This window comes from Molossus molossus, unplaced genomic scaffold, assembly GCF_014108415.1.
Source record: "Molossus molossus isolate mMolMol1 unplaced genomic scaffold, mMolMol1.p scaffold_m16_p_16, whole genome shotgun sequence".
Classification (NCBI taxonomy): domain Eukaryota; kingdom Metazoa; phylum Chordata; class Mammalia; order Chiroptera; family Molossidae; genus Molossus; species Molossus molossus.
Window position 1 is genome coordinate 48,189,994 of NW_023425351.1, and position 25,346 is coordinate 48,215,339.

The 25,346-nt window shown below is 36.3% G+C and overlaps 1 protein-coding gene across 3 annotated transcripts in view; it reads left to right on the forward strand.

The window, feature by feature from the left end:
• The window catches only part of ZFPM2 (zinc finger protein, FOG family member 2), a 443,798-nt gene that overhangs the window by 94,120 nt on the left and 324,332 nt on the right, over positions 1-25,346 (forward strand). For 2 of the 3 annotated variants that reach the window (XM_036264053.1, XM_036264055.1), the window contains exons 2-3: positions 367-525; positions 22,414-22,515. In XM_036264053.1, the coding sequence (XP_036119946.1) occupies positions 367-525; positions 22,414-22,515 (261 nt within the window). The remainder of the gene's footprint in view (positions 1-366; positions 526-22,413; positions 22,516-25,346) is intronic. The other variant, XM_036264054.1, reaches the window with a different exon arrangement.

Here is a 25,346-nt window from a genome sequence, read left to right on the forward strand (position 1 = left end):
AAATCTCAGGTAAAATTGTACAACGGTGTAAAAGAGACTTGTACTCTTTACCAGGTAGTTATTTCTAACAAATGAACATAAGGCACACAGTTTTACTCTTCAGGGAGAATAAAAATAAAAGAAAGAAAAAAAAGCTTTGGGCTTGGAGTTGGGGGTGGAGGTTTCCTTCCTCTTCCCGTCAGGGGTCAGTGTTACTCGTGAATGTGGATGCAGCATTGTGTTGCGTGAGTACCCTTGGTGGAACTGTTTGGCCTCTTCATAGAATACATTTTTCTCACCACCTTCATCAAAAAGACCTATTTAAGGATTTTATTTCACTATCTTCCTTGGATATTTTTGGTACAGTGTCCCTGATTCTTTTTCAAGGGCCGCTAGAAGATGCCATTGAAGAGGAAGAAGAAGAGTGTCCATCCGAGGAAACAGACATCATCTCAAAGGGGGACTTTCCATTGGAGGAAAGCTTTTCCACAGAATTTGGGCCTGAAAATCTGAGCTGTGAAGAAGTGGAATACTTTTGTAACAAAGGTAATCCTTAATTGTTGGTTGCAATACGAGTCCACTTACTCAGATGGTTTTGTGAAGTTTAGAAAATGCACGGATTGAGTGGAAGGAAGGTGCTCCAATTGCTAACCCATAATTCAACTGTCTGAAAATAGGTACAGAGTTTGTTAAACATAAAGTATTTAAGGATAAAGAAGTAATTCCACTTTAATAAGCCCTAGTGTATATTTAAACAAATAGTTTCCTGTTGATTGGCCAATTAACTATAATACCTTTAATGTTTATCAGTTATTCCTTTATTTTTTCAAGAAATATTTATTGAGTATCAGTTGTTTGCAAGGCCCTGAAGGAGGCACTGAGCATAAGCAGTGAATGGGGCAGAGTCCCTGCCCAAGTTTCTGGCTCACTCCTTTTGAAAACTGAATGCTGTAGGTGTTTGATGTTGACTTTCAACACAGTGGATGGTGCTTTTTCTTTAGATATTGTCAAATAAGAAAATGCACCCTCTCCATTCTAGAAACTCTTTTGACACATTAACATTAAGATACAAGAAGAACTTGAGACTATATCTCAGCTTATTTTTAACCTTGATTTGGACCCACGTGGCCCTGCCAGTAACTGTGTACTCACTGGGCATGTATGTGCATTTGCTTGCTCTCTTCAGAAGTGAGTTTAAGATTTCTCATGATTCTTTTATGTCTTTTTATTTGACTGTTTTGTCTCTGCAAGCAAAGGGAATCTTGTAGTTCCTTCTGCACCAACGTACAGTTTCACAAGTGTTTGCATCACTTCCTTGGCATAGAACAGCAGTTTTTGTTGATTTTACTGTGACAGTTTCCCAGAAAACGTGACTGAGTGTGTGTGTCTGTCTCTATGTCTGTTTGTGTTTGTGTTTGTACTGTTTTTATTCAGACATGTACTTTTTGGCAGACAGATAAATTATGTCCAATGATTATGTATGTGTTTGTGTGTATTTATTGATTAGACTTGACGGTCTGAAATCAAAGATACTGACATAGATTCCAAAAAAACTGCTAATAAGAAACATTTCTCTGTGGCCACATGTACATTTGATACATACGATTAAGATTTCAGTATGACTTCTCATGTTGCTGGTATTAGAATAAAAAGAAACCAGCCAGTTTCCATCTTCGAGGTCAGCAGAACCCCATGCCCTAGAACTGTGGAATCAGCACCAGCACCTGGACCCACTGGGGTTCAGACCTTTCAGAGGATTGTCTCTTTGACCATTCCTGAAGACCTCAAGGTGGCTTTGTTGATCCTCATCTCCACATCAGAGACTGGTTGAACATAAGAATGGTACAGATACCATAGAACTTTGTCAGTTGACTCAAAAAATAAATATTTTCCTGCCCTGGCCGGTTTGGCTCAGCGGTTAGAACATCGGCCTGCAGTCCTGAGAGACCTGGGTTCGGTTCCCGCTAAGGGCATGTACCTCGGTTGCAGTTTGTCCCCGACTCTGGTCAGTCGTGCGGGTGGCAACCACTCGATGTGTCCCTTTCACATCGATGTTTCTCTCTGTCTCTCTGTTCCTCTCTCTCCCTCCCACTCTACCTGAACAAAAAATGGAAAAATGTCCTCGGGTGAGGATAAAAAAATAAAAAAATAAATATTTTCCTTAGTTGTGCTGGATGTTCGAACCATTTATTGATGAAACACAGCCATGGCAATACATATAAGAGCTGCTGGAGTTGAAGAGTTTTTAGATCTAGTTGACGACATCTCATTTTTCTTCCTGATCAGCAAATACATCCTTTAGGTCACTGAAGAGTACTTACCTTCTGTTGGGAGGTTATAATAAAAGGAACCAATAGTATGAAGGTCCTATTGATTATTCTTTCTCTTGTCCTTAAAAAGAGTTAGTGTACCAGTTCAGACATTTATGTCAATTGACTTAATCTAGGGAGATATTAATGATAGGTATTATTAGAAATATTTTGCTTTTTGGGGATGATCACTGGTTAAAGCCCATGTTTAATGAAAGAATTATAGAATTCTAAGTTTTAAATTAATAGTTTATTGGAAGAAAACAGAGTTATGGCAGATGCTTACATGATTACATAATTATAGTCTCCAGACAATAACCTCCATCTACAATAAGGAGAGTCCCAGCTCATGAAAAATGACAGACTTTTAGAAACTAAGAAGAATGAATTATCATTATTAAGAACATTGTTTAATGGATATTGTTAACTATTTGATGAACTGTTGGAAATTTGAAAAATAACAAAATATTATCTAAATAACGTTTAATATTATCATATATAATAAATAAAATGTAATTTACATATTTTATATTACATAGATAATTCTCTAGCCCGGCTGGTGTGGCTTAGTTGTTGAGCATCAACCCATGCACCAAGAGGTTCTATTCCCAGTCAGGGCATGTGCCCCAATTATGGGCCCGATCCCCAGTGGGGGACATGCAGGAGGCAGCCCAACGATGTTCTCTCTCATCAGTGTTTCTGAGTCTCTCTTTCCCTCTCTCTCTCTCAAATTGATAAAGAAAAAAAAAAAAGATAATTCTCTAATAGGTTTAGTTTGCAACTAGAAAGTGATGATAGGTGGGAGTAAGAATTCTTCCATATAATATTTTTGAGGATAAATACTATTACTGTGTCAAACTACTGCCATCTTATTTAATAGGAAAATAATTTAATTATTTTACTCTTAGAGAACAAGACCAAGGAATTCCCACGGAAGTCAGTGGGAAGTAGTGTGATAGAGAGACAGCTCTTTGATATATATTGCATCCCCTTGAAGTCAGACTAGGAACTCCATCCACTTTTCACTTAAGTTGATTAGCCTCAGTAGGAAGAGAAAATTTTCTCTCTGGAAAATTGGAAGCTAATCTTCCTTTAGAAATTCACTATTAGTCTCTGTGACACATAATTATGTTTTCTTGCCAGTTTCAGGAAGGAAGATAGATTACACATTAAAAAGGTGTATTTAATTGGTTAATGATGCTAGTGTCATGATTTTAAAAACAGGTAAAAATTGTTTGTGAGAAAAATAGTTTTAACTTTGGATCATTGATGAAACATACTTTTTGCATGTATCCTAAATCATGTATGACAACTTAAAACTGGTCAGTATACATAGGAAAATGAATTGGTTTATTTGGAAGGGTTCTTCACCTAAACGTCTACCTAGGATCAACATTTAGCATTGACATAGTTGCCCAGATGGGTACAAGGGATAACATTTTTGAACATCAAATGCTTTTTTCTTATTAAATAAAGAATAGTAGTTAAACACTCATATGGCTAAAACATGGCTAAAATATCTTCTTTTCCCAAAAAGGTGATTTGTACATTGTCAAGGAGTACTGAGGCTGCACCTATAGTTACAGTATATCTTTATTCATATTTTAGCAACTGCGCTTTGTACAAAAGCAACCATATGCTATTGTAATTTCCTATTTTAAAAAAAGAAAAAAAACTCTACTCTTTGTTGAGACACAGCTTACTATAGATTAAAGTTCTCACTTCCTTTTGAAATTGAGCTTCTACACTACACAGGGTGTCTTCAGTGTTTAGAATGACTCTTTACTTATTATTGGAGTATTTCCCTAAGTTCTACCTGGATATCATCTATTTTGTTGTAAAAGTGAAGGCTTTTTGACAAATCTCAAAGCATTTATTAATATTAGTAAAGTTGCTAGTCTTTATAAAATGTGATTAAACGTGATCACATCTATCTTATAATGTAATATTCCACAGTAATGTCAAAAACATATTGGTCAGAATTCTGTTAGCTTTAAATGTGTAGAATTCTTAACCATATGAGTCTAACGCACAAATATTCACAGTTAAATTCAGAAGAGATGATCTCTAGTAAACCCTTGTTGTTGCGGGCCTGAAATTGGAGCTTGGCGATCCGATTGCAGTTTCCTGCGAGATTTTTTTACTTTGGGTCAGTTGCATATTTTATGTTTCTAGTTTTCATCTCCGAAATGCATGACATGAACAATGTTTAGTCAAAAGTACTATTCAAGGTTGCATTGATACCCTTAGATTTCAAGCATTTTAGCAGAACATAAAGTAATACGTTTAATTTGTGTCGTCCTCTTTTGTTCAATGAGTTTAGATAGTTTGGCATCTTGCCTTACAGTATCTCTGAGAGGAAGGAAACAAGCAAGAATTATTTCCTTGAATTTACAGATGACGACGACATCAAGGCTGGGTCCCTAAGTGCTACACATTTCCTGTGGTACGGGATTATTTGCTTCAGTAGTTTTTTCTTTGCCTTTCTTCTGGTTTATATGGTAAACATAGAAGTACATCCATGCCGGTTTGGACCTAAGCAAACTAATATAAATGGAAACACCTGTGGTCTGGACACCACCCTGACAAGCCTTCAGTTTTGTCCCTGCTGCTGGGTAGCAACTCTTTTATTTATTAGCAATTCGTGGATTCACTCAGAGATAGTCAGCTTCCTCGCGGGGCTGACATGGACCAGTTCTAACACTGGTCACCTATTATTATGTCTTAGGAAGAGGGTTTCCTCATAGAAGTACTCAAGTTTGGTAAAACTGAAGTGACTAAACATATCGTGGGACAACTTGCAGGAGAATGTCACAGGGTATGTGCGCAAGAAGAGCAGTGTCAGGGTAATATGACCATTGGTTGATAGAATGAAACGCTATCTGAAAAACAAAACAAAAAGCAAGCAAACAAACTAAAGAAACTGCATGTTACTGAGCACTGAATGATTAATAGTGATTATCTAGAAAAGTTACTGAGGGTCCTTACAAACTGTTCTCTGACGACATCATTAACGAAGGCTGAAAGGGAAAATTATGCCACCAGAGTTGATTTGGGGGGAAAAACAAACCCTCCAGCTAGTCCCAGGACCTAGATATGGAGGGTGAGCAGAGAAATCGCTGGATGCGGCACTTCGCTTGGAGAGACAGACTAATGCAGGGTGGGGCAAAAGTAGGCTTACAGTTGTTCCCGTGAAAAATAAAACAGTAATTAATGAATAATAATACAAGGATAAACTACGTGTTGCATGCTCAGGACTGTAAACCTCGTTTTGCCCCACCCTGTATCAGAGCCCCTCATCTGGAAAGATTAGGTGGAAAGGGAGCATTATGGAAATCCGTAACACAAGGAAACGGCGCAACAATGGGTTTTTCTCACGACATTCAAAGAGATTGACATAAGTAGTATGCAGAAAGTAAAAGTTACATTTCTGTTTAGAATACTCTGTAAAGTGGAAAATGCAAAGCATATTAAAGAAAATAGAACACAACCTGAGTTACTTGGACTTGGATTTAGCTCCAGTTCCAGAAGTAATTAATATCAAACCCAAAGCAAACATAAATGGATATTAACTAGGTTGTCAGAATCGTCCAGTTCTGTCCAAGAGCAAATTCAATACAACTCAGCCCATATATTAAGCATCTGCTGTGTGCCAAACCCCCTTCTTGGTGCTGGGGATACAGCAGTAGATAAAAGTCAGTCCCACTCTCGGGAAGAAACAATAAACAATCAAACTCACATTGTGTGATATGCTGGGTGATGTTGACCACTATGAAGAACAACAAAACAATCAGTGTGATAGAGTGGCACTGTGTGTTTGTGTGTGGACACCTGCAGTCTATTTTATAAATAACGATGAGGCAGGTGAACTTTGAGCAAGGACCTAAGAAAAGGGAGTGAGCTCCTAGAACCTAGTCAGATTGGCTGTATCCATGAGGCTAGTGTTGCCAGGAGCCAGAAGAGGACAGCAGAGAGCTGGGGAGCAGGAGAGGTGTCATCAAACCTGCGCAACTTGCTGCTCTAGGAATCTGTTGGAGCAGCACCGCTGTGGAAGCCCTGGGAGGCCAACAGAGGAGAATTGGGGTACAACTGGGAGAAGAGGCATGGTCATGACACAGTGTGGAGATACCCAGAGAAGAAAGGGCTGCAGAAAGTTAAAAAAAAAAAAAAACAAGCCCTGGCCGGCTTGGCTCCCGTTGGAGCATTGGCCTGCGGACCAGAGTCTCGGGTTCGGTTCCCACTAGGGACACGTACCAAAACAAACAAACAAACAAACTCTCAGACACAGGCAATAGCAGAGTGATTACCAGAGGAAAAGAGGGTGTGGGGGTGGTAGAAGAGGGTATGGGGGGATAAGTGGTGACGTAAGGAGACTTGGCTTGGGGTGGTGAACACACAATACAATATACAGGTGATGTATTATAGAATTGTACACCTGAAATCTATATAATTTTATTAACCAATGTCACCCCCAATTCAATATATTTTTAAAGCAGGAAATGGAAGCCAGCAAACTGGGGAAGCTGTCAGGAGATACAGATAACCCCAATCAGAATCGTCCCTGTAGCCAAAAGCTTGATGAGACTCCATCTGTAGCTCATTAATGTGGTTTCCGGAAGAGCAGTTTGGGGTGTTTGAGAATGATGTGAGTCACTCTGCGCCCTTCCACGTTACCAGAGTTGGGTGTGTGCTTTCTGTGTCTGCACATCCTTTTATCTGAAGGATAAAGAGTAGGACACATGAGGATCAGAATGATTTTCATCACTGTGCTTGACTATTTCTCCCAATAGGCTGCCAGAGATATTGACTGAAAGGTCCCTCTCCCCACCCCCTTCTTTCCTTTCTGTCTGTAAGTTTTGCTTATTTGTTTACAAATTAAGAACTAACTGAGGAAAGCATACCTTCATACAGATTTGGTAATGTCAAACATGCATGCTATATTATTTGTCTTCTACTTTTTATTTTATTATTATTTTTTTTAGTTCCGAAAGTCTATATTGCATAAACCCCTTTCAATTAATATGGTTTTTTCCTCTTTTCTGTGTGCCTTTAATAGGGCATGTTTTTGTCTCCTCTAATGCTTGGGCAACTGGAGTCAGAATCCACAAAAAAAGAGGCTCTCCCAAATCACTTTGATTTCAATAAGGAATGATCTTTACAGGCAACTCCGTTCCTTTTCTCTGAACAGGATTAAGAAGCTGAGCTTTTTACATTCTTGCATCCAACATTGACATTTCCAGAGTGTGTTTGGACCGGGGAGTTCAAAGAGAAGGAATAAAAAAGAAAAGCCAATATGACTTTGTTTTTTACCTTGCTGGAGGAGCTGTTTGTGCAAATCGCCCATAAGCTTATTGACCTGCATCTTTGACTCCTTGATTTGGTTGGAGTGGAGACACTGATGGAGCCTGATAGAGCTGATTGAACAGCCCCCAGCTTTGCTTGGCACAAACCCCCCTTCCCTTCTCCGCCATCTCCCCCTCCCTCCACATGACATTATTGTTCCTTGGCAAACCCTCTGTTCTTCTGGAGTCAGTATTTCTTTTTTTTTAAAAATTATTATTTTTTTTTACATAAGTCATCCAGCTATGTAGAATGAAAAGTAATTCATTTTTGAAAGTAGAAATAAAGGCTATATGTGTCTGATTTATATTTTATCTCATGAGGTGGAAAAAAAAGAAAACCTTATGACATTGTAGTTTCATTCTTGTATGGCCACCTTAAAATTCTCAAAAAACAGTTTTCCTTTGGAATCAGATTGAGTTTTTTCTTAAACCACAACTGTTGGAAAAATGAGGGAGCATGTATTTGATGGCAGTTTATAATAAGGGGGGTCAGAATTTTCTTGGTTTTGATGAAACCAGGTGTACAAATTGTGTCCATGACTTGGTATGTGTACATGAAGGTCAGATCAAACTTGGTTTGTTTACTTCATCTCTGTTCTCAGATACATCATTGTAACAATTTCAACAAAATTGAAATGATTGATTTTATGCCGTGTTGAAATGACTCATGATGATATCATTTATACGAATCATGTATGATAATTATACCACTTTTTTTGCATATCATAAGCTAAATTATTGTATTTTTTCATGAGCTGACCATCAATAGATCTCCACTCTGCAATCTGCTCGACACTTTTGAAACATATTAAAACTTGATAAAGTATATAATTATATAGTTATTTTATAATTTATGAAACAATTTCATATGGTAATAAAGTGTGTTTTATCCTGCTTCTATCTGACATACAGGATGTCAAGAGGTATTTGCCTAAGTTTTAATTACATCCTTATTTTATACCAGCTTCATTTTGTTTATAATAAAAATTGCAAGTTAATATAAAACCACTTTTACCATTTAAAAAATTGTCTTTTTGTTTTATGTTTAAGGATTTTGCAAGTGTAAGAACATATTTTTGACCTGTACATGTTAGTGTAGGTTTGTTGTTTTCCCTAGAATGTTGAAAATCAGGAGAGGAGTTAGAATTTATTTAACCTCTTGTTATGTATATAAACCAAAACATCTTGATATTAGGAGACAGCTGCATGGCTGATTAAATTTTTTACTTTTCAGCTAGATATTGAGTTAGTTGATCATTAATTTTAGCTGAGCACTAAAAAGGAGAAGTACTTATTTGTAAGCCCTTTTGTTGCTATGTTTTTTTCTCAGTGATGTTTCAGGTTGAATGAAGAAATTAGTTTGATCAAGTTGTAATGATACAAATAGCGATTTTAAATAAAAATATGGTTATTTCAATTTTATTTGTTGAAATTAAATATATATATGCAGATCTGTATTAATGTCTGCCAGTCATTGATATCTACTAACTTTTAATTTATATTTCTATTTAAAAGTCAATTTAAAAAGTGACTAGCTTTAGGGAAGCCTGAAAGCTAATTTATTTTAAGCATATAGAATTAACATAGTTAACTACCCCGAATTTGACTGTGGATCATATTATGATTTGAGGTAAAGTATCATCATTTTAGAGAAACTGATCTCTTGGAATTAGCCCTGTCTCCTCTACTTTCTATCTTTAAACATAAATGATTTAAAAATATCTTATTGGTTCTACACTAAGATTTTTTTAGGTTTAAATCAAATAAGATTTTCAAAGCTTCTAATAGTCTAATATAAAATTGTTCCCCAAGTTTGATTCCAGAAGCAACAGGCAGTAATAAGGAATTTGCCCCTCTATCACCTGGAATCTTTCTCTCTGGCAGGCCCAGCAAGTATAAAGGGAAGAGTGGAAATCTGTGGTATGAGAAATTCAATTACAGTCATATAGCCAGCCACTTTCTGTTACTCTTAAAAGGTCAGGTAAAAGTAACTGACTGTGTGGTGGCACTGAGGTAGATACCGATAACAAATGCAGATTGCTGTTTCAGTGCCTTTTCTGTAAGATTCCAGACACTAACATTGAAACTGTGTACCAATTATCATAATGGTAATAACGGTCATAACAACTTTCACTTGCTGAAGCTCCGGAAAATCAGACGTCTTACTGTACTGTATCATCTCTAATCAACTCACGGTCCTGCAGGGGAGATGTTCCTTTTACCCGTGACTTCCGAAGGGGCGGTAACGTGGCCAGAGTCACCAAACTACTAAAGGTTGATACTGAACTAAAACTTAGGCTATTGTACAGATAAAAATAGAGAACTAATTCTTGTGTTCTGATGTCCATCATTATATAATCCTTGCAAAAGGACATGAACACATCAGAGAAAGCCTGGACAGAGGAAGTATAAAGCTCTCTTTTCAAGATATTTTAACCTGGCATTCTATAGTTAAATACGTATTTAACATGACGTGTCCGTCAAGAATAAGGGCATTGACTAAAACAAGAAATTTCAAAAAAAAACGTTAGAGTAAGTGAGTTAGGGGTGTGGTTAAACTATTTCTGTCATTTGGGTATTTCTTTAATGACTGCCAGTATTGACCAGCTTGCAATAAGTCGAAGTGGGATTTTGACAGAACGAGAAGGCTATATGGCAAGCTATTGAGACTTATTATGCTAACTGGATGACTAAGTTGCCCTGACTTGGTGGCATGAAATAAGCCACAATTCCTCACTGCTTGTTCCCCCTGAAGTTGTTTTCAGGTCATTGCAGAGTAGGCACAGACCAAAACGTGTATATTTGGGCAGAAGCCAGTAATACATGGCAGACGTGTTTACATATCCATCAGAACTCTGAGCGTAGGAATTTCAGCCCTGCAGAAATGTTTGCAGAGTGAACTCTTTAAAACAGCTTGACCTTAACATAAAATAAGACCCAATAAAATGGAGAGAGGAAGGAAGGAAGAGGGGAATAGGGCATTGTTTGCAGGGAAAGCTCTGGGCACTGTGAAAACTTTTCACTTTTCTGAAGGAAATGCAGCACAGCAGATGGTAAGAGTGGAAGCGAGATAAACATAGGAACTGGAAAAGTAAGCAGTCCATTCTAACAGGTTCTGTATCAAAGATCTGGAGAAGGAGAAAGATTAGACAAGGAACTGTTCTGAAACCTGACAGTGGCCGTGTCGGGCCGAGTCTCATGCACGCAGCAGGGATGGAAGGGAAACTGCACAGACAGTGGGCTGTGATTATATTTTTCTGACAGCGAGAAGGGAAGGTCTCTTTGAGGGTTGTTTTTAAAGATAGAGATTTATCAAGTTGGAAATCTACAGTACAGATGTATAAAAACACTTTGCCCGCCTACCTATTTAACAATGGGATTTGATGTAGTTTCTGTTGTTGCCATAGGATTAGCACAAGACACTATATTTGGGATCTTAGATAAGATTTTATGTTTGTTTGTTTCCATGCAAATTAGGTGCAGGCTAGTTCACCAACACTGAAAAACCTATGTTGTTTATTTCTGGTTGTACTATAATCGCATAGATGGGTGTGAATGCACATACATGACCATGAATGTAGAAAGGCAGGGGGAGGAATATGTAAAAACGTTCTCATTTCTTAAAGATACAGTCATCTAGTAAGTGAAGGAAAATATATGCACAAGTGGGCCAAGGAAACACATTTAAGAAGTGGAGAAAAGGTGGCAGTGCATTCATTCTCAAGCTTCCTTATGGTATTATGTGTCCTTGTGCTCAGGAAAGATGCCCCCCCCACATCTGTCTGCCTCATGTAATCCCTTGTCCTGTGTTCTTGTACCCCGTCCTCATGACAAAAGGGAGTGACAAAATGTAGTAACTCCTAACAAGAAGCAATTATACATATAGAGGGAGTTAACTGGGAAATGAACAGGGAAAATAATTTATTATTTCCTAAGGAAAACCCAGTTTAAAAAAGAATGATCTTTTCTCTGTAATGCTGGCAGTTGTGTTGGGGAACTTTGAAGGTGGCCCTAATCAGGTCATTAATAAAAGGAAGGAATTTTGAATTTTTTTTTGTAAAATCTGTATCTTATTCTCCATGTAACATTACCAAATAAATACTAGATCTACTCATTTACCTTTTAAGTTTATGTAGCAATTGTTTGATTAGATATTCTTCTACTGAATGATAGACCCTAAACTACAATATAGCGCGGTGTAGCTGTAAAACTCCTCACTTGTAAAGACTCCTTCCAAAGCCCTGCACCTAATTTTTTAATTATAATATAGTAGTCTTCTTTTAAGGTGGACCTCCCAAATTGTGTAAGCTTTAGGCCCCACAAAACCTGAATCAATCCCTGTTAGTCCTTTCAGTAAATATATCTCCTAACAGCAGTGATCAAGAATGTTATGTTTGGTTTCAATTCCCTAATTTTTGGAAAACCATTGCTCAGTATTTATAGTAGGCATTTTTATTTCAAATCTGAGCCTGAAGAGACCATACATACTTCTGAGAGTACTATGCTAAAAATTGAAACTGAGAGGAGAAAAAAATCTCCCACGTTCCTGAAAATCTAGACGATGCTGTGGATACTATCTATGTTTTTCCTGTGTTATCACCAGCAGCCAAGGACCTCTTGCTGGCCCTGTGGGAGGAGGTGATGTGAGAAGACCTTGTGGTAAAGAGTCTGACTGGGTCCTGTGATAACACACTTGGAATATCCCTGGTGGTGGAAACTAGATATGGATCTGAATTGGGACAAGGCTGATGTGACCTGGAATACCACCCCCCCCCCACCACCACCACAGTGTTAGATTTAGTTGTAAGAAGAGGATCCTGGGAGCTTCCACAGACTTTCCTATGCATACCCCATTGTCCAGAACATAGTCTTAAATAGTGGTTCACCTGATTAAAACGGAAGCTGGGAAATGTAGTCTTTTTTTTTTTTAACCAGGTGCCCACATGCCAGCTGTAAATTTTGTTAACTATGGAGAGTTTACAGCTTATGCAAAGGGCATAGTTTTTGCCTTTGCTTTATTATTGGGATCATTAATAACTCAAAGCATCGTGGCGGTCAGTCCATTCCACATGCATGCTTTATCGAATAAATACTTACTGAGTACCTACTATATCAGATGTTGTGAGACATGCTGTGAATACCATATGAGTAGACATGGAAGATTCTGGCTATCCTGGAATTTAAATTATAATTGAAAGGGAGACATGAGTAAGATAATCACACAAGCGGTACAGTGTGGTTTGACCTAGTGAGGATGTTCAGAGAAAGGGTCCTTCTGGAGGGCTCACTGGAGTTGGCATGGATGCTGAATAGGCACTAACTAGGTAAAAAGAAGTAAAAGGTTCCTAGGATAGAGGGAACAGCATGAGGTCAACAAGAGCCTGGTGTGCCTGCAAAGACACACTGGATACTGTGGTGTGAGATGACCCAGGAGAGGTAGTTATGGCCCAGGGAGATCAGGAAGGACGGTGAGCATATGGTGAAGAACAGGAAATTATGAGAGGAAGCATAAAAGAAGGCGATAAATACCTTGAAAGTTGAAACATTAAATGCAAATTTGAGCTTCCCCTAAGACATAGTAGAGAGAGAAAATGGAAGAGTAAGATATAATTTCAGTGGCCAAGTGGTAGAAAGAACAGAGTTTATCAAGAGAAATAAATGTTATCCCCTATTTGTGAGCTCTGAGTGTCATTCATTATTAGGTGTTTGACGTAGTGTTGGATAAAGGGCATTCAGATATGGACCGAAGTCTGTGTTGGCTGCTGCCCCAGAACATGCCAGAACAATATCCTCCATTGTCCTTGGCACTGTGGATATATGCCTTGAAAAAAGTCTGTTTATGATAAGTAAATTATATTGTATTAATGAAACTCTACAGTAATGAGTGATTGCTTATGAATTATATTCTTTATTGGATTATGAAAGAGGAATAGCCTCCCTGGAATGAATTATTTTGTTAAAAAGGAAAGACTGAACAGTAAGATTATATGGAAAACAATGTTCAAATAAACCTCAAATAGTTTGATCTTTTTGTGTTGATGAGGTGGGCTTACTGGGGAAAGTTTCAGAGACAGAGAGTTGGCTGTATTTTTTGCTGTTGATGATGACAGCGATTTCCTAAAGTGAATGCTGGGTTTGGATCTAGATGACAGGCCAGCAAACTGCAGACATAGCAGCTTCGTGATGGCAGAACACCAGCTCTATGAATAGGTAAACCACGGTTCCTCATTTGCAGACTATCAGCCATTGTCTTTTCTTTGGAACAAGAAGTGCCCTCATTGTGTAGCATCCTCTTCCAAATGGAATGTGGTAGTTGCAGTAGTGTTTTTATGTTTTTAATAGTTTTTTGGGGGTTTTTTTTGGTTTTTTGAGTGGAGGAGCAGGAGAATAAAAAATAAGAAATTACTTAAATATAAACTTTCAAATACATGTTGTAGAAACATCTTTAAAGTAGGATATCCTTCCCCCCATGCTTGCTTATAAATTTGACTTTTCAAGTACTCACTGAGAGAAATAATGAGGAATACCATTATTTGAATGATATACTGCTGAGAATTTGCCTTATTTTAACTCAGTGGAAATTTTCCTTATGTTCCAAATCTTCAGGGAACTTCAAGTTTGAGAGATACTCTTTTCATAGGAAGGATGATACTGCATTAAGGATAAATATTCAGTACTGTAGAAAGAATTTATAAATCACTGGTCTCTTTCTATGTTATCAATACTTTTAATGTGACTTTTATATGCTGTAGTGACAATAAATGTTAGTATTTTCAATAATTTTTTCTTGTAAGCTATAATAAAATGCTGCAAGTTACAGGAGTTGCCCATTGACTGGAGAGAGTGAGTTTCTTTTCAAAATAAGACAGCCCTGGCTGTCATCAACTAGTTCAAGATTATTTTCCTCATCCTGAAAACTTATAATAAAAAGTGTGGATTCTATTTTTTTGAATCTGTTTAATTGTTCATATTCTGGGCTATGAAATAGCTATTCTGTAAGTTGTAAGGGAATCATATGCACTGTTAAAATTCATTGTGTGTGAGCATAACTATACAGAACTTGGCAAAATCCTACATTTTCCTATACATTTGTAGTAATTCAAAAGGAGACTTGAGTTAGACACCACTGTAGGGATCCACAGAATAATAATTCTGTGGGTTTTTTTTTTTTTCAATCAAAATGTTTAGATTTCCTTTTAGGTATTAGCAAAAATCATTACTTTTTTTTTTTTTTTTTTTTTTGCAGCTGGAGATATAACTGTGTCTATAATTTGGCAATACAGAGTTAATTTAACATGACACGTTTGTTTGGATAATCGGTAACCAAACAATTGTTATAAGCCAAACGACATTGTGAGACTATTAGGCAAAGCAAACACAAACTGAATCTTAAACTTAACATGTCCTCGCCCTTCAATACGAGCTGCAGTTTTCTGATTTTGAGTGTTAAAGTACTTTAACCAAAGCTATCTTGTCTGATGATAAAACCATAAGTGTATGAAGCACACATTTTTCATCTCTTTTATGACCTTATCTTTCATGAGCGGCTTCTGTGAAGGTATCCTAACTATAGGAAGCACCTGGAAAACATATGTGATATCTTTTCTCTGATAAGCAGTTGTGAACAAGAAAGTCGATCTGTCACTTCTGAACTGTTCATTGTTAAAAAATACTTTGATGATTTAGCTGATTGCAAAATACATTATAGGGATGACTAACAGCTACAGTAACACTCCTAGTCAAGAAAGTTCAATAGTTACATTGTACAAGAATTTCTATAAGAGGTTACTATTGATAGGAACTACGTGGATTAAAAGAGCAGGGTTGAGAAAGGCTGTTCCCTTACACAGCTGCTTTCAAACACCTCTGCTATTTGTGTTGAAAACGTGACTGTCTCAGAATGTGGCAAATCTTTAATTTCTGCAGAATATCCAACCTTTGGTGAAAAGACGTTTGCTTGTGTTTTTGAAATTATTTTTGCGTATCAAGTAGAACTCCTGCTTTTACCACCTTGCCAACACTGCCTAATATGGAATTTAAAGATTCTGTTTCATGTGTTTCAAAGACTATATTCTAGTGCATTTCCCCCAGTCATTTGTGCTGTGTATTATATTGCTCAATAACATCTTCAATTTCCTCCTATAGGGCCCTCATTGATTCTGAAAACTAGACTAAGAAAAATGGAAGGGCCCACAAAATATGCACAATATCTTTTAAAAGAGCAACAAAAGAGTTTAATCTTGCAATGGAAAACCATTAACTCCATAGCCATAATTTTAGAAATATTATAGATTTTGTTACCGCTTGACATTTATTCTATTTCATCATTTTATGAGTTGGTTTCTGGATATATTTAGTGATTATCCCATTAAATGTGTTTGTGCTTTGCTAAAAAATACACTGAAATTTCTATTTAAAAGTATGTGAATAAAGAATTTAGCAAGTAAATGAATGGATGTCAAATGAATTCCTAGCTCCCTCTGTAATTCTCTATCTAGCATCCTTTTCTCTCTTCCTCTCCTCTTCCTACTAACAAAGCCTTTGAAGCCGTATCTTAACAACCTTGTTATTATTGTGTTGGCTATTAATTATCCATGCCATTTTTATAAGCTCTCTAGAGTGCTGATTTCAAACATAAAAATCAAAAATGGGTAGATGTAAAAAGAACAATGGTCAGTATAGTCATTTCCATTCACATCAAGTAGAAGCTTGAATTGGGCTAATATCAAAATGAAGTTTTGTTTATAAATGTTCCATGAGAATAAACATATTGATAGGAAAGAAGCAAATCTCTATTGTGAGGGGAAAAAATGTTTATTGAAAGTAATTCAGAGATTCCATATTCGATTAAATTATTTTTTAATCATTTCATTTTTCATTAGTAAGAAGATTAAGAATGAATTAGGTAAAAACATTACCATAAAAATGAGAGCTAGTTTCCTGAGATATACTTAGGAGATGAAAGCTGTAAACGGTGAAAAATGTGACATATTTTAGTTATTAAATAGAAATAGTGTGCTGAAAGCAATTAAATTAGTGAATGCAATGCTATTGCAGTAGATTATGGTAAAAAGAATGAAACCAAAATCTAATTACCTCACTGGTCAGTGAGCAATGGTTATTGATCAAGCATCTGTGTGTAGTTGATTTTACTGAGTTCCAAATAAAATAGTACACCTTAGAAAAAATAATGCTTATAAAGATTAAATCCATTAGACATTTCATTTTAATGTGTAAGGATAGTAAAGAAATAAGCCTTATTGATGGGGAAAACAGATATCTGATCACATCTTGCTCTTTGTCGTTTGAAATTCAGTAAACTTTGTAACATCCTCATGGGCTTGAAGTCTTTGGATTCAGACGGACTCAGGATCAATTCTTTGCCCTGCTACTTACTAGCAATGTGCCTGGGCATCTTCTCACGTATCTGCTTCTTGGTTTACTCTTCTGAAACATAAGGGTACTAGTACATGGCAAGGTTGTTGAAGTGACATCATAAAGCATTTAGCTAGTACTGTGTGGTATTCAAGAAATGGTAGCCGTGTTTAGGTCTTATATGGAATCTGAACTTCATGACATGGTCTCTGCCTCATTTACCTCTATGATTTCTGTGTTAGGTACATAGTGGATATTGAGATGAATATAAATATAATTCTGACCCATTTTTGTGTTGTACACTCAAGTGTATCATTTTATATGGCTTTCTTATGTTTTTGGTCTTTTTCTTTTTTTTTTTTTTTTTGCATTCGTTCTTTAAAAAAACACCATTAAATAGGCAAAAACTTTAATATATTTTTCTCTCTCGGGATTTATTATTTTTAAAGCGATACATTGTACATTTACCTAGTTTCATCAGTAGCTTAAATAAATGCCATTTTTGAGATACTGTGTACAATGAACTATTTTTACAGTGCTTCTTTAATTAAATACTCTGCAATTTTTAGAGTAATTCCAATTATATGGGCTGCATTATGAAATAAATTAGAGCAAAGCATCCCATGAATCAGGATTGTCAATACTGAGTATTGCTCCAGATGTTGGTACAAGTTGAAATTTAAGCTGTGCAGTTTTGATTTGGCAGTTAAGTGACATTTAATGAAACTATTTTATGATACGAAATTACTAGTTCAATCAAACCCTTAATAAGCTTGAATTGCAGTATTTTCGTTTTAAGCGATTTACCAAATTTCTCTGTGCATCATAGGTCTGCTGAGATTTGTAGTCATTCTGCCATTTTTCTTTTGCTAGTGATACTGGATGAGAATAATCATGGGTAAATTTGGCCTGTGTTGAATGAAGGAAAGGTCTTGGTTCAGTTAACCATCATATGGTTGCAATATTTCTCTGTTTCTCTTTGGCATCTTAAAAGTTCATCTCGATCTAGCCCTTGCATCATTGAAATATCTTTCGTTTCGCTACCTTCAAACTGCCATTTTTCTTGTACAATAACTTAATTACTGTAATTTTTTTTTGTTTGTTTTTTTCTTTTGTTTTTTATAAGGGTTCCTTCTTTGGGATGGTGGCTCTCATTTTTAATCTGAAAAATGGAGCCTCAGGACATTATACCTATGGAGTTCAGTTTCATCTAAGCTCATGCCTTCAACATTTCAGATGTTTTATTGGTTCCTCCCTCTAGGAAGCTTCTATGCACAAAGGCCATGTCAGGTGTCATGCCGGTGTGCTCCTGCGGTACCCCGGACTGCTCCCATCAAAGCATTCCCCACATGCGGTCGCGGGCTATTGCTTTGTCTCTGTCCTCATCTTCAAGTTATGTGAGAAGGGGACCCATCTTTGTTTTGTATTCTTAGTGCTCAACACAATGCCTAGGAATACAAAAGTAGTGTTTTAATCAATTAATAAAAAATGGCGTAGTCTGGCCAGTGTGCCTCAGTGGTTGAGTGTTGACCCATGCACCAAGAGGTCACCAGTTCGATTCCTGGTCAGGACACATGCCTGGGTTGTGGGCCAAATCTCCAGTGTGGGGCACACAGGAGGCGCCCAGTAGATGTTCTCTGTCATCAGTGTTTCTATCCCTCTCTCCCTCTTCCTTCCTCTCCCTTCCTTCTCTCTAAAATAAAGGGAAAAAATGGTGTATATCATCTCTGTTCAATAAAGATGAACATATATGGATTCAAATGAAATCTTTTAGCTTCTAATTTTTTGGTATTATTATAATTACTCTGATATATTTTCCAAACATACTTGTTTTTCACTCTATTTATCATTGTTTTTTTGTCCAAATAGGTAATTTGTCTAATAAAATATTTCAGAGTAGAGTTAACTATAGTCTCACAAAATGCTGGGCAAGGATATCTGAGACATGAATCAGTATTGTTAGGGATGAGTAAAGGAACACTTGAAGACAGAGGTCTGACAAGGTGTGTTCATAGAAACTAATAAACATGTTGATTACCACACTTATGTCACATGGTCATATCAGTGCCCCACTGAAATAACTAAAGCTTCTCACTGACTTCAATACGAAGATAGAACTCCAAAATTAATCATAATAGGTTCTCCCTGGTCATGTCATTTTATGCTCTGGGCTCTGAATTTCTGTATCTTAATTGTTCTCATTTGGAATTATTCATGGACTGCTTTGATTGTTGGTGTTATCGGTGGTTACCTCTTTTATGTGCATTAAATATCCCCTTAACTAGATTATATGTTCTTTAAGAGAAAGTAATTTTTTTCTTTTTTGTATATTTCATTGTATATTCAAAAATATGCTTTATAAATGTGAATGGTTGACTGAATTTTGCATGGAACCACATGTTTCCAACAATTTAAATAGTAAAATTCAGGAAGATTTACTCCTTTATGTGATTATAGGGTGATGCAGTTAACATCTCAATGCTATAAAACTTAACTTTTCTGAGTGGTTCTGCCCAGGATTTTACTTTCTGTTCTCTGGGCCTTTCTTTGGATACGTGATTTTGAGCACCATGGTCTCATGCTGGCTTATTTATGTGTTGCTCTGGGATTATTACTCAGCTCTTGCGGTTGTGGATGGTCTTGTCCTCAGCTGGTGTGGTGTGCTGGTGGAGGCGAGAAACGTTGTTTGGAAAGAATGCCAGACTGGCAGTTAGGAGAGTCAACTTTCATTCCTGATCTTGTACAACTGCTGTCATGTTCCCCGGTAACCACACTGCCCTGCTGGTGGGGGAAAGGAGATCTCCCTAAAGCTTCTTCAACCTGTCAACCCCGCGCTGATTGGAAGCACAAGAAGCTTTGGAGGAGAAATAAACATTGGAGCTAGAGAACCTTGGATGCTCACTGACCCTGTCTATGCATTTATTTCCTGATTGGTAGATTTGTCTAATTTGGGTTAGACGAACCAGGGAGCCCCAGGGATGGAGTCCACAGAAGTCAGCCTCCATGGGACACAAAGCAGGACAGGGAGGGAGGAGAGTCGATTGGGCCCAGCTAGAAGGGGCAAGGGCAGAATATTCAGTTTATGGGAAATATCAAGGTTCTCCAACAGAGCTAACCATTTATGATTCTAGTCATATCCGTCTGCTAACTACATGGCACATTATTCAAAGCTTGCATATATGCAGGGATCAAATTCTGGTATTTAACAACTGGTACAGTCTAGGCTCTGACCAACCAGAGCAGATGCCATATACCTCCTGCTGACTAGGTTTAATCCCTTAGATTCTGGATCAGGGGAGGTGGCAGGGGCCAGGGTTGTACCAAGGGGCATTTGATTAGTCCAGGGTTTGCAGTATTTCAGCATATTAAAAGGCCATCCAGCCTACTTCTGTGTGCAGGCTGAGGACCAGCCCTACTTGTGTCTGAGACATGAGAGCAGAACTCTCCCTGATCTCATCCGATCACTGATTGGTGTGCCTGTATTATTCCGTCTGACCTGCAGGGAGGAGCACAGAAGGTTAAAACTCTTATCTCACTACCGAGCCTTCGTACTTTCTTACGGCCCTTGGACCTTGTCTGACACCCTCATTATTTGTGAATTTACTCTCTTTGATGAGCTTTGTACCACTTATAAAGAGGAACTTTATTTTTCTGTATGTATCCAACCATACCTGCTACAGCTCCTTAAACATGGTAGACGCTCACAAAATATTTTCCGTAGAGAATTTTATTTTTCTTCATTCTGATCATCCTGAACAGAAGAGATAAGTCAGCGTTCAAAGAGCCTTCAGTTCCAGACGTGGGTGCAGTGGTGTGGGGTATGTGCTTGTTGTCCCTTGTTGCCCACCAGAGCTGGTGTTCCTCTGTTAGGAAATTAAGTTCAACAGAGTTGTCGCTGGGTTTCTGTTCTCTCTTTACCTTTTCCCACCTTTTGAAGTGATTCATTTGGTGAGGCCCTATATAGAAATAATTACAAAATTTCTAAAGTTTAAAGTTCAAAACTCATATTAACATCACATTAATATCATTTGTAGCAATAATGGTTTCCTGGAAATTCTTTATTTTGTAGGTTACTTTGAAAGGTTTTAAAAATTCAGTGTGTTTTTTGTATGATATAAAGATTTAAAACTATTCGGGATTGGGGCAACTATGTGGAGAGTATTCATTGAATATTTCAGAGGGCAAGCAATTTAATTACAAAATTTTAGCATTATTAGATTCAAGACTTAATTGCTATGTTTTTAGTATTCATTCTTTTTGTATTTCTAGTGTCACATTTTCTTGTTATTCTGTTTTCAGATCTCTTATTACAATTATAAGAAGGTTCTAGTTAATATTTTTGTGCACACTCTGTTAAAGTAGATTACTTTTCTTTAAAGCAGTACATACTTTGTTACATTATCACTAAAAATGAAGTTTTATTTTTAAATTATATTTTTACTTTTAAAATGTGCTTGCGTTGTTAATGTGTTTCTCCTTCTTTGCCATAACTATACTTCTGCTCTAAAAGTATTACCATTTTGCCTGGCCAGTGTGGCTCAGTGGGTTGAGCGTCGTCCATGCACCAGGAGGTGGCCGGTTCCATTCCCAGTCAGGGCACATGCCCAGGTTTGGGGCTCAATCCCCAGTAGGGGGCGTGCAGGAGGCAGCCAGCGAATGTTTCTCTCTCATGGATGTTTCTGTCCGTCCCTCTCCTTTCCTCTTTCTGAAATCAATAAAAACATATTTAGAACAAAAAAGTATTGTTTTTCTTTTGTTATGTGAAAATGAAAGCATGGGATTGTACACTTGCTGCACTTTCTCTACAAGTATAGCTCTGTAGCTTCTTGCATGACTGAGTCACTGGCTCATCTCATATGCTGATCATTTAAACATGGCCTTTTTAGACCCATTTTTAAAATGAATACTACCTAGTTTGCAAGCTTAAACCTGGGGAAAGAGACAGTCTTCTTCAAAATAACCTATATTCAACCCAAAACATAAATGTGTCTTTTTGTATGCGATTTAATTTTGTTTGCTGCATCTTGCCTCTGTAAAAATTGTAACTCAGAAATAAATGTGTTAAGGTTTTCTGTATGGAAAGCATCATAAAAAGTACACATTGCTTTTTAAATTTTCTTCTTATATATAGTATTAATAACTCCAAATGAAACTTTTTGTGGGAATGTTCTTTATTGTTTATAGCAGTTAACTTTATTTTTTAATTTTATGAATAATGCTGGATTTTGTTTATTATAAAGCTCTAATAGATATGCAAATGAGTAATCATGGACATTTATCAGTATAATGACAATACATGTAACAAATATATAATTAGACATATTCTGAGCACATCCCTCTGCGAGGATTGAAATGTCAAGTAGGGCTTTCCTCACTTCCTGTTCTCTCTGTGTGTTGGTGTGTTCTAGGTGATGAAGAAGGAGTCCAGGAGACAGCCGAGTCAGATGGGGACACACAGCCAGAGAAGCCAGGACAACCAGGAGTCGAGACAGGTGACTGGGATGGACCAGGTAGGAAGGAAAATGTAAAATTCAGCCATCTGTTGCTACTATCAGGAATTCACATTTTTTCTTAAATTCTAATTAGGTTGTAAAACTCTTTCAATCTCATCTCTGCTTATAAAAAAGTGTTTGTATAAATATTGGTTACATGGGAAGTTAAATAAACATCATGATTTAAAGAAGGTTTTATCTTCTTGGTAAACTATAAAAACTAAAGTGTTACCTCTGCTTGAAGTCTTCATCTTGTTTTCTTCATACTCATATAAAAACTACTCAATTCTACTCTTTTTCCTTTGAACAAACATCTTTATGCTATCTCTATATTCAAATTGGGAATATTTTTAAAGATTAAAAACAGTAAAACAATAATACTCTAAAGAAATATTTTCAGTTTAGTCATATTGTAAGTCATAGAGTGAATCTTAATATGCATTTAGAAGTTTAGAAAATACCAGCAGTTGCCTCACTTAGATTCAGGGTTTTGGCAACATTTTCATTTTTATGAATGAAAATAAAATTTAATTTTAAAGATCTGACATCAAACCACTTCAAGAACAACAAAAAACTGATAAAAATACTCTAAAATACCAATATAATTTTATCTGAATATATACAATTCATAAACACTCTGTGATAAAAAAAAATAAACCTTTATATTTGGTGCCAAAGTAACTTACAATCGATGGTATATTTATAAATGGGGACTGTTATGTCATAGCGTTTAAGAATATAAGTGAGTTTCGAAATAGTTTTAGCCATAATTCCAAAGCAGTAACATTTTTCATTAAGAAAGATGCTTATATTTCAATCACATTGTCACCCTTGCATGACTCTGCAGTTTGCTCTCTGCTGTGTGTGGAGGAGAGAGGAACTCCAGTGGTAGTTTTCTGAAACCAGCAGCTGGGAAATATAAAGCAAATACAAATGAAGATACACTCTGTGTAATCATCGTGATGTCATTTCTAGCATTACTCACGATACACACAGATGTTTGTATTCTGTATACTATAGCATAAGATTACACAAGATTTGGGGTCAAAATGTATTATATTTAAAGCACCATAATACCACAGTTTAAGAGTCTGAAAGAAAATGTATCTTTCTGGCATTCTCAGCTTATTGCACAATGCTTCTGTCTTCTCAGTTTAGGGGGAAATTCCTTTGGTTAAAAAATTAGAAAAAAATACTGGGGAGCAAGGTAAAGCACAATCCTATCATTCAGGATTCGATTTTTCACTTTTAAGTTCAGTTTATTTAATGTATCTGATTTAATGAAAATTTTTTTTAGTTGACAGTCGAGAAAATGTTCTTTTTTTGTGGCACATATGAATATGTAAAAACCTTAAAGAAAAATGTATATCTTTAAGCAGGTATGTGTATGAGAAAATTTTGAGATACACACACACAAACACACACACACGGTAAAATCGATAAAACATTTCCCCCTATTTCACAAAGAAGTTTAAATTATTTTAAAACTTTCTGATTAATGAGTTTTATTCATAACAAAAATATCTGTTGGATATTTATTTTTTTAAGGTTGAATATTTCTTTTCTTCAATCAAGAGAAACTATAGGAGGCATTATTTTGCTATTGCATAAATAGAGACTGCTTCAGTATTAATACCCATATTTTTGTTATTCACAAAACATTATTGTTATTGTCCAACAGCACTGAGATAAAATTTCCAAAAAGGTCAGAAAATGAGCTCTGGATTGAGCATTTAGGTTCAGATTCTGGATTTGCCACTCATTTCCTGGGTGATTTTTAGCAATTTGCTTAATCTCTCTGTGCCTCCATCCTCATCTATAAAATGTAGAAAATCATGTTATGGGTTTTATAAGAAGTACACATAAAATGCTAATGATCATTATTATGGCTTTGGAATTGTTGAATCTTGAAGCAAAACCTTTTAAAATTCTTCTCAGCATGTTTTAAAGCCCAGTAGCAGTAATATCTCTGGTACCACAAAGGGTAAACTTCTGTAATGCTAAGAATCTAGTTTTGAATTTAACCACAGATTATTTGCTAAGACATGAGGTAATAGGCCAGGTGCGATTTCAAGGTCTCTTAATTTTAAGGCCCTCACACCCAATTCTGATAGTCACTCTAAGATAACGGTTTTCTCTAAAAATAGACAGAATAAAAGGACAAGGAAATTATCTAAAGAATTTGAGGCATAGAGCTGACATCATTTAAGATAGATTAGGATTTATCTTATTTTTAAAGAGTTTGATTGAAGACTGTTCCACAACCTTTCTTGATGGCTCAGTTCAATAATGAATCCACTCCTCTCTGAAATGTTCTATTTTTATCAAATGCAAACTTTACAGTGAAAGTTTTTTTCTCTTTGTTATTCAGCCCAAAGGTACATTTATTGATTGCTTACACCTTTGTTAACTCTTATAATTAAGTGGAACCAAAACAACTTTTACAAAAATTATCTTACATTTGGAAATATTTCTATGGTAAAATTATTTAATGTTTAATTATATGAATCTAATTCATAGGTAGTTATTATCCAGTCCTTTTTTATCCATATTTGCCTATATTTCACTTGTATCATTTCTGCCTTCATTAAGTATCTCTTCTTTTATTTTACTACCCTAACAAGTTTCATATTTTATCACCGTTGCAGTATTTCAGTTTACCAATATTCTTACATATCATTCAATAAATATTATTGTGTACTAATAATGTTTAAAGGTGTTAGGGAGACATCCAAAAGTATAGTATGATGCTGTCCACACTTCTTCTGATGCCATTTCTCTCCTTTAACCTCTTTTAATTATTCATGTGTTGTATTTAGGTCATTGATGCACTAATTAAGCATGTCCAG